At 49.1% G+C, this 12874-nt stretch overlaps 1 protein-coding gene across 5 annotated transcripts in view; it reads left to right on the top strand.

The window, feature by feature from the left end:
* SGK2 (serum/glucocorticoid regulated kinase 2) overlaps window positions 1–12874 on the top strand; it is a 35763-nt gene that overhangs the window by 11777 nt on the left and 11112 nt on the right. For 4 of the 5 annotated variants that reach the window (XM_030533691.1, XM_030533690.1, XM_030533689.1 and 1 more), the window contains 5 exons: window positions 6737–6806; window positions 9151–9208; window positions 11150–11199; window positions 11968–12025; window positions 12637–12720. In XM_030533691.1, the coding sequence (XP_030389551.1) occupies window positions 9173–9208; window positions 11150–11199; window positions 11968–12025; window positions 12637–12720 (228 nt within the window). In that variant the 5' untranslated portion in view covers window positions 6737–6806; window positions 9151–9172. Of the gene's footprint in view, window positions 1–89; window positions 204–6736; window positions 6807–9150; window positions 9209–11149; window positions 11200–11967; window positions 12026–12636; window positions 12721–12874 lie in introns of those variants that run through there. The other variant, XM_030533688.1, reaches the window with a different exon arrangement.

Raw genomic sequence — 12874 nt, 5'->3', positions numbered from 1 at the left:
CCTGGGGCAGGCCTGACCGTTGTAGCAGCATTTGCTGTTTCACTACAGCCTTTAGAAGGCACATGCTCAGGGAGGGCAGCTGACTGTGGTGTGAGTGCCGGAGAGGATGGTAAAGCTGGCTGCTGAGATGTCTTTGAACCAGCCTGCTGTGGATTGCTTCTCTTACTCCAGAATGCTGACTCTGCTGGTAGAAGTGATGACAGGTGTGTGCCCGCTCTTGATGCTTCCTTTCCTGTTCTCCTGGTTTTTTTGCTGGAGATTTTAAACACCTGGCTGTTGTTCTGGCTTGTCGGGTGTATTTGTCTCGCTGTTCTAAGATGGGGGTGAGTTTGGCTGCCTGTCTGTGTGCTGATCCTCATGGGAACGAGGTGCCCTGCGCAAAGCATAGCGCTAGAGTTTGCCCTGTAGCTGCAACCTTTTTGTTGAGGAATCAGAACACAAGGGTTGTGTTTTATTCTGGGGGGCGCCTGCTCAGAACAAAGCTCCATGCAAATGTGGACAGGCCAGGATCTGTGGGATGGGTAACTCACCAATTAAAAGGGAAGCTATCTCCCTCTGCTTATAGCCTTTCCTCATGCGGTTGGCTAGTTCCTAGCCCTGAGCTCTGCAAACTCCACTCAACTCTGGGGAGGTGAAAGTGTAACTGGGCTGTCTGGCCTTGGGTGTCTCTATCTCTTAGATATGTGGCAGGGGAAGTTGGAGCCTTGCTCGAACAGCTAAAGCAAACATTGGAGGAATGGCTGGTCATCCCTGAGCACTTGTACAATGAAACCTTAGCTGGGGAACAACTCTGTGCTCAGACTGTCTCTATCTGTGTTCTAGGGCAGCAGCTCTCAGCCTTTCCAGACGACTGTCCCACTGTCAGGAATCTGATTTGTCTGGCATACCCCAAGTTTCGCCTCACTTAAAAACTACCTGCTTACGAAATCAGACATAAAAATACAAGAGTGTCGCTGCACACTATTATTGAACAATTGCTGACTTTCTCCTTTTACCATATAATTATAAAATAAATCAGTTGGAGTATAAACTGCATGTACCTGCATGTCAGTGTATATTCAATAGAGCATTCACTCTATGAAATTTCAGTTTGTGCTGATTTTGCTAGTGCTTTTTATGTAGCCTGTTGTAAAACTAGGTAAATATCTAGATGAGTTGATGTACCCCCTGGAAGATCTCTGTTTAACACATACCCTGGCTGAGAACCAGTATTCTGGGAAAGCTGTGGATTGGCTTTACGCATCACAGGCCTTGGCTACACTGGCACTTTACAGCGCTGCAACTTTCTCGCTCAGGGTGTGAAAAAACACGCCCCTGAGCGCAGCAAATTACAGCGCTGCAAAGCTCCAGTGTAAACAGTGCCTCAGCTAATCCCCACGGGGAGGTGGCGTACGTGCAGTGCTGGGAGAGCTCTCTCCCAGCGCTGGTGCTGCGACCACACTCGCACTTCAAAGCGCTGCCGTGGGAGCACTCCTGCGGCAGCCCTGTACAGCTGCAAGTGTAGCCATACTCCCAGTGTTTTCTCTGTCAGTAATCACACCTCTCTCTAGTTAGCTGCAGGAGCTTGGTGACTCGCCACACCCCTCTTTAATTCAGACCTTCAGGCTCTTAAACCTGATGTTTCTTCCACAGTACAAACTGCCTGCACAATTACAGCTTCCCCATCCTTACTGCCACTTCCTGGCAAGAATAAGGCCAAGGTCCCTGCTCCAAGGAGTTTACAATGAGGTTAGATTGGACATGAGGAGGGAGAAATGACATCAGAGAAGAGGAGTGGGGAGTAGGGCTCGCACGAAACAAGGCTATGAGGAGATTGCCTCTTCTTGCAAGGTAAGAATCATGTTTCTGATCTATATGTAGGGAGAGTATTAAATAAGAGACTGGCACAGGAATGTGGGTCACGCTGGTGAAATTGTGGAAAGAGGGTTTTGAGGAGGCAGCCGCTTGCACTGTGCTCTGAACAGAGTGTATTTTTGCAGGGGCTGTTATTAGCTATTAGTTATTAGCTTCAACTTGTGCGGTGGCATGGCTGCTGTGAGAATGGGTGCCGGCCACCTCTGAAGTGCCTCTGGTCTGCTGTGGAAAGTGACTCTTTCAGCAATAGGCTGGAGGTGGGGCAGGGGAAGATGGACAGGTGGGTGGGTTCAGCAGTCAGTCTCCCACCAGTACAGCACTCCTCTTACGTAAGTGAACCCGTTGGGATTCGTGTGCCTTATCCAGTCTGGGGCTCTTGCTATGCCTCGAGCTTCCCTGCAGCCCCAAGAGAGGCAAGAACATGGCAGCCTTTCTCCTTTTCGAACCGATCGCTCATGTATTTTTGTGACCTATTTCTGGGCTTATTCTTAGTTTTAAAGTGTGCTGGGAAGATCTCCAGGCTTTAGGGCCAGGAGACTCTGCGACTGCCTGCGTATCTGCTGTTGGGTTTGAATCCCCCGGAAGGGGCAGAAGCTGCCTTAACTTAAGAGAAGGCAAACCTCGTAGAGAAGGGATGTATGTGGACCAAGTGGGGAGGGATGGCAGGCCTGGCCCTGATCACAGCCATATCAATAGGTGCCTTGAAAATAGTACTATGTGCCCAGGGATGACCTCAAACTAAGACCTGCATAGTGTTACTCAAATGCATAAGAAAGTGAGGTTCCGGTCCCTGAGTGGTCCAGTTGATAGATACAAAGCAAGCGCTGCTGTTCTCCCATAGAGACTTGTCAAGTAGTTTCACTGATTCCAGCAAGAAACCACTGGAGAGGACCTTAAAATGGGCAGAAGCTGTGCTAACTCTGCCCCGCACTCCCAACGCACTGCCAATACTGTTCTGTTGTGACCCAGCCAACCTTCACTAGCCTCGTCCTGCCTTGGAGGAGGAGACTAGAGCCGAGTGTCTTTTTGGCTTGCTGGCCTTTGAGAAAAGTAAAAAATCCAAACAAATATATTTTGGATCAAACAAAATGTTTTGTTTAGATCTTGAGGTTTTTTTTTTCTTTTCTTACTTTTATTTTATTTTAAACTGTTTAACTTCGAAATGAAGAAAAGCTGTTTCAAATCGAAGTCTCAACGTTTCACTTTGAAAACATCAAAATGAAAAACTTCCAAAAAAGTTGAAAAACTTTTTAGGTTGTTTGAGCAAAACAATTTGCTGAAATCAGCGCTCGCTCATAGAATGCAGGGGGAGAACCTAATCTGCAGGGGGAAAAATGTTTGTTGAAAACTTTTTTGTCCAGCACTAGAGGAGACTAGCTCTCTTGTGGTACAGGTTCGTCTACACTGTGATAAAAGACCTGCAGCACAGCACAGCTGGCCTGGATCAGCAGGCTCAGGCTCAGGCTGCAGGGCTATAAAATTGCAATGTAGACGTTTGGGCTTGGGTGGATCCTGGGCTCTGAGACCCTCCACCCTCACGGGGTCTCAAAGCCCAGGCTCCAGCCCAAGCCTGGTTGTCTACACTACAGTTTTATAGTCCTGCAGTCTGAGCCTCACAAGCCTAAGTCTGCTGAGCTGATTTGGGTTTTGAGACCTGTTGCTCTGGTTTAACTCAATGTAGAGTCCAGTGTTTCTCAAATGCGGCCACCAGTGGCTTTTCTTGTGGCCACAGCCTCCTGGACTATGACTGTGGGGAGGAGAGGCAAGGCAGTAGCTCTTCCGCATCCCAGTTGCTCCTGGATGCACCGCGTTAGTGTTGGCTGCTGGGGCTGCAAGCAGGGGTTGAGCCCTGCCCCCCTCTGGAGACAGCTGGGGCACAATGCAGGAGGAGGAGGCAGCTAGTGAATTCCCCACTTTCCTAGGGGTGGTGGGGCTCAGGCTTTGGGCTTCACCCCTAGAGTGGTGGGGTGGCAGGCTCCAGCTCCCTGGCTTCAGGCTCCATCCCTGTCTCCTAGCCATGGGACTTTGGGCTCTGGCTACAGGACTTCAGACTTTGGCACCCCACTATCTCCTTTGTCCCCTCAACTCCATTGCCTCTGGCCCCTACTGCCTGCCCCGACCCCCCTCCCATCCAATTTGTCCCCAGGCTTGCCAGGGCTGAGTAAGTCTGTTGTGAAAAGTGATACTTTTATATTTGTTAATATCACTTTTTACAGCAGACTTAACTAGCTAGCAATAAATAAATTACAATGATTTGGATGTGTATATGTGCATATTTATTTGTTTTTCTTAAAGCTAATTTTCCTAAAGTGTGAGAGCATCCACCAGCAAGAGTTGGTGGTCGCACTCTTAGGCCACCAAAAAATTTATCCTGAGAACCCTTTACCCTTAATGACCTGGAGAAACCCTCTATTCTGCCTTCTAGGGGTTAAGCTCGGAGCTACTGCTTCCTTCTCCATTATGATCGGAGTCTGGAATTTGAACCTAGCTCTCAGTTACATCAGTGCAAATCAGCAGTAAAATCAATGAGCTTACATGGGTGTGAAACTGATGTGAATGAGAGGAGAAGCAGGCTCATGGGCCAGATTTTCAGGAAAGCTCCATACTTAATGTGCTGAGCTGTCTTCAAAAGGTGGCTGCTGTGGCTTGTCTGCAGTGGCCACCGGAACAGAAATACCTGAACCACTTGTGCAAACTTCTTTGGTTTTGATACTAGTCTGCATAGATGCTCTTACTGCAGAGTAAGGTAACACTATTCTGATAACTTTAATTGATTTTTTTTTTTTACTGGCTTAAGTTATATCAGAATAGGGGTCTTTTATTTCACAGTAAGAGCATCCATGCACAGACTAGTATCAGACAACTACAATCAACTATATCAGTTCCAGTTACCGCATAGGCAAGTCCATAGGCCCCAGAGATGAAAGACTATTGCATCCTTATAATTCCTCCCTGCCCTTTAAGGATGGCTGCTACTTGAGCTGCCTCTCATTCCACTAGTCCCTGTGGCTTGGGTTATGGTGTTCTGCTATTCAGGGGCTGCCAGTGTGCTCTCAAAGCCAGTGGTCGCCATGTTATCCGTTGCAAAACTGGTTTACTCTTCATATTGCTCTCCATTTTGACAGTGATATCTGGCCGGTTTATGTGGCTCCCTTTCAGTGAGCAGCCTGGTCCTTGTCATCATAAAATACAGCCCTCTGATATCCCAGTAACCTCAGGGGAGGGCAAGCAAACTCCAACGCAAGCTTTTATTGGTAGTGGAATTGAACAAACTTCTCTTAGCTTATCAGGGGAGAGAAAAGTCCAGGTAAATGTTACAGTCCAGTGTACTTATGTTGGGGGGGATCTGTATGCAAAGGGAGTATGGTCTTTGGGCACCTGGGAAGATGTTCATGCAGCCGTCACTGCAACAGGAGGCACACCTAGCATCGCTTTCTCGTTCTCATTCAACAGCACAATGCTGCTATCTTACTGGGCTCATAATGCTGCAGGGAAATGACTACATAAAGGTTCATTCCACTTCCCCTGCCCCGAATCTATAGTAGGAGCTTGTAAAGTCTGTTATCGCGTCACCGAATCTAAATCTTGGGTCCCAGACTAGCAGACTGTGCCTCGTTAACAACTATTCAGCTCACAACTACGCCTGTCTGTTCAGGGATTTGTCTCCCCTGCCAAATTCCCAGCCTGGTGTTTAGGCCAATATGAAAATATCTTCTGCAAAGTGTCATTTGTTCATGTTTATCTCCAAACATATTACCCGAGCGAAAGGAACTCCCAGCTTAGGAGGGCTTGTACATCTGCAGCCAGTGCTGCTGAGTTTGTCCTGTAGTACAGCTGTTCAACACCTTTTGAATGAAACACTATTTTTCATGGAAATACCTTCTCCTTTTCTTTTTCTTTAAAAAAAGGAATCTTCTGTTTTGTTTTTTTTAAAGATTCTTTTTAAATTAAAAAGTTTTTTGATTTTCTTTTCTTTTCTTCTCCTCCCTCACTATTTTCTGTGGCAAAGCAGGGGTGGGGGTTGAAGGCCCAGAATTTTTTGAAAATATGTATTAGCTAACCAAAAAAATCATTCCTCTTTGAAACCTGCCATGTTTTTATACCTTGGGTATGTGTATGTATATGTGTGTTTGTGTGTATGTATATGCATATGTATGTTCAAAAATGCTACCATTTTTGGATCCTGTAGGATGGGGGACCAGGAGACAGGATTTCTGTGCCCAACTCTTCCATTGTCTTGCACTTATTGCAAAGTGACGGTAAAATGCCACCAAATCAGAAAGGCAACATTTGACACGTGCTTTGTGATGGTGCTACTGACAACACAAGATGCAGGACAACAAAATCTGGCCCCCTTAGGGTTTAATCCTGACTAACCCTGGCTTGCTGTATGTTGTTGTGCAAGTCACTTCAGTGCCATGACTGGGTGTGTGGAATAACAAGGCTTGCTTGAGGATGTTGTGAGGCCTGATTCATGCTTTGAAGTGCTAGGAGAGCCCTGAATGAAAGAGGGGATGCTAGAGCCAAGTATGATGTATGCCAGTGTAAATACATCTGTCTTGTGATTTTTTTTCCCTGCTGGGAGACTAAGACCCAGGGAATTTTTCTGAGAGGTGATTTGTGGGGGAGGCTTATGCAAACCAGACCTCTGGGGGGTCCCCAGCTATCAGCACTCATTGGTTGGCTTGTCAACTGAGGAAAGGTCCCTGATGGAGGTGGAGGAAGCTGTCCTGACCCCTATAAATGCCTGGCTACTCTGGTGTGTGGGTAGAGGGGGGAAGGGGGTTGAAGAGCAGGGCAAGGTCAGCTAGGAACAAACAGGCCTCTGTGTTCTTGTGCTCTCACCACCAGCTAATCAGCTTCTAACTTTTCTTTCCCGCAGATCTTATAAAGCACGGGTGTGAGAGGATAGAACAGACCATCAAGGCCTCGGGTTCCAGGCTGTGCTCCTAGTGAGTATAAAAGCCTCTCAATGGGATACTAGCTCTTTAAAACGCAGCCTGCTAACCTCTGCTCTAGACAATAATTGGTGAGCAGAGTGGACTGGCACGGGCCAGAATTGTGGGCAGGGCTCTGGGAGCTGCCTCCAGCACAAACAGGCACAGCCAGGGAACGTCCCCCGCCATGGCACTGATTCTGCTTTGGAGAAGGGGCTTTCTCTACCTGCTGGGAGTCCAGGTGGCCTGTGTTTCTTGCAGAGGGAGAACATCTTGCTGTGAGAGATCACACTGGGGGTGTGTGTGTGTGTGGGGAGTCCTAGGGGGTGTTCAGTGTGCGGTTTGGCTGGCTGGTTACAAGGGGCGCAGAGGGGTGGGGGTTTTCATGGGCCTGGATAATGCTCCAGAGATGGATGGGCCCACCCATATGTCTGCAGAGCTTCCTCCAAGACAATATGTGAAGCTTTTGGGGGGGTGGGGGGGGAGGACCTTGGTTTTGATATTATTTAACCTTAGCTGAAGGTGAGGGGTGAGGGCTTAGAAAGGGAAGTGGGGCTGGGGCTGGCTCCCTTTGTTTTCATCTAGATGACCCCCAACCACAGAAAACCAGCTCCCGGGAACTAGAGAGGGCCAAGCTACAAAGTCTCTCTTTTTTGGTTCTTTCCTTCGCCTGTTGATCCAAAGTGGCATTTGGAGCTGGTGGCTCGGAACCACCGCTGAGTACAGCTCTTTCCTAAAAGGTGCCCCTGCTAACGCTGGTTTGGCTCCTGCAGCCCAGAGCTCGTCCAGGTCCAGGCCTGCTTTGCTACCTGGGCTAGTAAAGTCTGTTAAACTGTGTCAGGCATGTGGACCTGGTCTACGCTGGCTTGGGAAACAGCATCAAAACTGGGAAAAACCGGGTGGTCCAATCCAGCTTGCGTTATCTTGGCTTCCCTGCAGAGCCAAAAGGACCATCTGGATCTGGAGAGGGGGATTGAGCCCCAGCACATCATGAGACTGAAAGCGTGGGGTGCGTAGCATCTCCGCTATTCTCAGCACCTGCTTGAACTTCTATACGGTGGGCTGAGAAGAGTCCTCACCTGGGCCGCTGCACTAGATGGTCGCAGTTTCTGTTAGGCCTGGTCTACACTACACTGTTAAACCGATTTTAACAGCATTAAATCGATTTAACGCTGCACCCGTCCACACTACACTGCTCTTTATATCGATTTAAAGGGCTCTTTAAATCGATTTCTGTACTCCTACAAAACGAGAGGAGTAACGCTAAAATCGATATTACTATATCGGATTAGGCTTAGTGTGGACGCAAATTGACGTTATTGGCCTCATTATTTTACAGTAGCTACCCACAGTGCACCGCTCCAGAAATCGACGCTAACTTCGGACCATGGACGCACACCACCGAATTAATGTGCCTAGTGTGGACGCACACAATCGACTTTATAATATCTGTTTTATAAAATCGGTTTAAGCTAATTCGAATTTATCCTGTAGTGTAGACGTAGCCTTAGGCAGTAAAGTGCCCCCTCTTAAGAGGCTGTGGAGCGTAACTGTGTGAAAGGGTCACATTACCCCAGGGCCAGCTCTCTCTGCAGCAATTGGCTGAACCAGAGTTGCTCTGACGAGACACTGGCTGTGTTGGAATTCTGGCTGGGTCTGTTGCAGCAGCAACATCTGCACTCTGAGCTCAGTAGAAATGTGGGAGGCCTTTTTTCAAAAGGGACCACTTTTTTGGAGGTGCCTTTTGCGGGGAGGGGCACCCAATCTGAGGCCCCGAGGGCCTGACTTTCAGCTGAAGCCAGTGGAAGTTTCAGGTGCTCAACAGCTGGGAAAATGCGGTGCGAGGCGTCACATGTAAAACACCCAAACACAGAGTGTCAGAATCAAGTGGCCACTCCTGAAAAGTTTGGCCTGACAATTGAGTTTTAGATAGTCTTGTGGCTGCTCCTGGGCACTTAAATACCTTGGGCGTGATTCTTCTTGGGCCTGCACCTTGTGCTGTCACTTCCATGGGTGCAGAGTGAGGGCACTAACTGCTACCCAATGAGAGCGCTTTCTGTACCCCCCTCTGCACCAGTGGAAGCAGCTATACAAGCTGCAGGGCAATGAAGAATCAGGCCTCATGGCTCCAAACGTTGTGCTGGAAGTATGATCTGTGAGGCCCCAAGTTACTGGGTGGTGAAATCCTTTTTCCTGCTCTATTCATTCTCAACTGGGAAGATCATGCAGGTCCCCTTAATGAGTGCCTGCTTTCTGTGTGCTGAAGGCTGGCTCTGAACCCTGACAGGCTGGGAGCTAAGTGCTGACGAACAGTCTCTTTGCTGGTTCATTGTATTATCATTTATCTTTTTATTTCAAGTGCGGAAAGAGCTGTCTTCTTAATGGACCGTTCCAAACACCCGGATAACAGTCCCCAGGTAAGGTTCTGGCTTGCTGGCTCCTATGCAGCATTACTGTTCATTGTAACAGGGAGGAAGGAGACATTTGTAGGAAAAATGTGAGCGGGAGAATTTAGCCTTAATCCTTCTCCCCTCTCAGAAAAAGGGAGGAGGTTGGGGTGTCTCTGCAGGCAAAGAGCAGTTTGTTTGGAATCGTTCCATTCCAGGTATGGGGGAGAGATGACCCTTGTCTTGCCATGGGTGGGAGGTGACTCACGACACCCCACTTACGCAGTCTCCTTGAGCCAACTCTGGTTATTGCAGTATTCTTCAGCCACACTGGCAGCATCACCATCAAGTTGACTGCAGATCTTGAGCCATGACACGGTGCCCAAAAAACTGCATCAGGCTGGACACTCTTAACTCCCCACCTGCATGTTTGATTCATTCCTGCCACGAGAATCCTGCAGGGCTGCAATGAGTCCATGCTGATCATGGTCCTTGTGCTTCACCTGTGACTGTTCCTCCAGCTGATCCCCTGGCAGGGCTGTAGATCCCCTTCACTTCCCCTGGAGCTCAGCTGGTCAATCGCATGCCTCCATAGGTGGGGATTCTTTAGCTCCACCCCATGCTTGGACCGTGTGTGTGTGTGTGTCTTCCCACCGGACAATCTCTCACTGCAAAGGGTGTTTTGGCAGGGTAGGGGGTGTCCCCAGGCTTTGGTCCTTGCAGACTCTACCCTATAAAACCAGTACACTCCTCCTGTTGGCCTTGGCAGCCTCTGGGATTGCTTCCTTCTAGCACTGCCTTGTCCCTGTGGTCACTGGTGGGTGATGCTGGATGGAGAGGAGGGAGAGAGCTGCTCTGATTCTGACCAGGAGTCACTGTGGGAAGCAGGAGTGCATGGAGCACAAAGGCCTGGCAGAGAGGGCTTGTTTCCTGTAAAGTGTAGGGACAGGGAAAATCCCCCTGTGGCTAGAGGTGGGGAAGAGGAGGAAAAGGATCTGTGTGTATGAGGGATGGACAGGAAGAGAATGGGCTCTATTCCCTACCCCCACTCCCAGCCCTGCCCCGTGTCACCAGAGAAAAGCGAAATTCCAGAGCTTTAGCGAAGCTTTCAGTTCTGAGTGGTGCCTGAGCCATGGGCTGGATTAGTGCTGTTGTCAGGCTGTAGGGTGATTAATTTCCTGGCTCTGAATTCCAGCCCTGGGTGTGCTTGGCAGGTGTCTAGGGTCCCTGCAATCTCTCTAGCAATGAGGTCTCTTAGTGCTACAGAAACGGGGAGCTCTCCCCATGTGTGCTTGCATACGAGTCCATTGCTCAGCGCAGACGGTGGCAATCACCCATGCGTTCCTGCGGCCTGTGTGACTCGCGTGCAAAGAGGGCCCAGCGAGTGTAATGCTGCACGTCGCTTTTCCTGACGCTCAGGGTGCTAGTCTCACATGAACCATGCCAACAGCTAAACCTCCTCCTATCACTCCCTCACAAGAGTAGTTGCCTTCCGAAGGGCTAAGTCAGGCAGGTATGGGGTCTGCCTGGGTCCATGGGATTTGACTGATGTCACTGCTTTAGGACATGAGTAGAACTTAGGTGAGGAAGAGAAATGAGATTTTCCCTCCCCCCGAACCCCCTTCCCCTCATTTGCTGTGCACAGTGTCCAGGAATGGACCTCCTTCTGGAGGGACTTATCCAGCCAGGTGCCAGAAGATTTGTTCCACTCTCACTGGTGAACTTGGAGGAGTTGGGGACTGGTGTGGGCGGGGGGTCGAGGGGTGGGGATAAAGCCAACTGCTCCAGTCTAAGGGCCACTGTTGACTGAGATTCTGACTCAAAAATACACTGGCCATGTCTGTTTGGGGTTGTGACACATGACTTCCTGCAGCAAGTGAAAATATGTCTGCTTTGAAACACTTCACTGGAATCCCATGTTTCTTCTCAGGGAAATGCTGACTAATTGCTTAATGTCTGTGTCCCCTCCAGCCTCTGACACCGACTGACAACATCAACCTTGGCCCTTCTGCTAATCCGAAGTAAGTAGCCTGCGTTTACCTGGGAGAGTATTGAACCCGGTGCACAAGGTGAACCTTGCAGTGAAAAAACTGATTGGTTTGCTATCTGATTTGCTCCATCTGAGCAAAGAAATCATAATTAGCAAATGGCCCAGGCGGATTCCCATATAACCCATATCTCAAAGGTCAGCTCTCTGGGGGCTCAGCTGTAGCTAGTCACATGTTCAGGTTTCTGCTTTGTCACTTTGACCGAGGTTACAATCCTCATCTCCTGCCCACACTCTAATCCCCCACCCCCTAGCCCCTTGTCTTTTGCTGCTTCCACCTGGTACTTTGGTTCCCTGTTAGGTGGGGGAGGGAGACTCTTCCTTATTTTGATTCTACTGCATCTCCCTGCTGTCTGTTTTATCAGCCAGAGCCCCTCCCAGTCTTCAGAGAGAGAAAGCAAAGAGCTTCATTTGCACCTAACCTTCAGGTGCTTTTGAGGATTTAACGGCTTTCTCTGCCACTGTCATATTCAGAAGAGCAGATTCTTCGGGTGACTGGCATACTTGGCTAGGGATTCCACCCCACTGCTGCCCTTGTGTCTGTATTGCACCATACAAAACCTTTACCTGCCGGATTGCTGCATGTGTGGCTGGAGGAGGGAAGGAAGCTTATCTAGTGAATGAAAATTATGTCTTCCACCCATCTTCCAGGGCTGACCCTCCTCGTGTACTTTTGAAAAAAACCTTACTTAACATTTAGCCCGTGGAATGGGTGGTAACCCGCTGTCTCCTTGTCCAACAGTGCCAAGCCAACGGACTTTGATTTTTTGAAAGTTATTGGGAAAGGAAGCTTTGGAAAAGTAAGTGGGTGTAGCTTGGGATCGATCGTGGGTTTCTGAAGGCCTCCTTGTATGGTCTCCTCTTTCCCCTTGCTGAAATAGTTTCCAGCAGCAGCGGAGTGCGCTTCATGTACCCCCCCTTGAGTAGCCCGTCACCAGTGCTGAAACGGGCCTGGGAACAAAGAGGCATGGAAGACGGTGAGTGGTATCTTACTACCCCACAGGTGGTAGGAGGGAGGGTATAAGAGCAGCACTTAAAATACTGCTCATCTTGGCACATTCTCACACAACTAGGAGAGGGTCCCTGGGCATGTCTGCTTTGTGAGATGACAGTGATCCTCTAGAAAGGGGATTCTCTCCCTCTGTGCTTTGAAACTGCTCTAGCTGGATACTGGGTGGAATGAGGGGAAAGTAGCTGGGGAACTGAGGGGAAGCTTAGTTTGCTGTGTGCCCTTGTCAAAAGATGGAAGGAGAAAACACCTGGCTGGCTTCTCATGCTCTAAAATCATAGCCTGACCCCTTGTGCAGTCACCTGCACTAGTCGCAAAGGTGGTATGAAACACTAACGAAATAAATTGGAATGATGTAGAGCACCAGAGACCCACGCCCCTCACCTTGCCCTTCTGCTGTAGGTTCTCCTGGCCAAACGCAAGTCCGATGGGATGTCTTATGCTGTGAAAGTCTTGCAGAAGAAATCCATCCTGAAGAAAAAGGAGGTACGTTACAGACGAGCCCTCTGGGGACGGGAGGAGGGTTTTACTTCTCTTCTTGGTGCTTTGTCTTCATGATAAAAGCAAGGCATCATACTAGTGTGTCTGTGCTGCTTGCTCTAGTCACCACTCGTGTGCACCGCAACTGATCCTCACTTTT

The sequence above is a fragment of the Gopherus evgoodei genome, chromosome 14, assembly GCF_007399415.2.
Source record: "Gopherus evgoodei ecotype Sinaloan lineage chromosome 14, rGopEvg1_v1.p, whole genome shotgun sequence".
NCBI lineage: Eukaryota > Metazoa > Chordata > Testudines > Testudinidae > Gopherus > Gopherus evgoodei.
The sequence above is the reverse complement of the archived record's forward strand: the minus strand, read 5'-3'. Positions and strand labels throughout refer to the sequence as shown.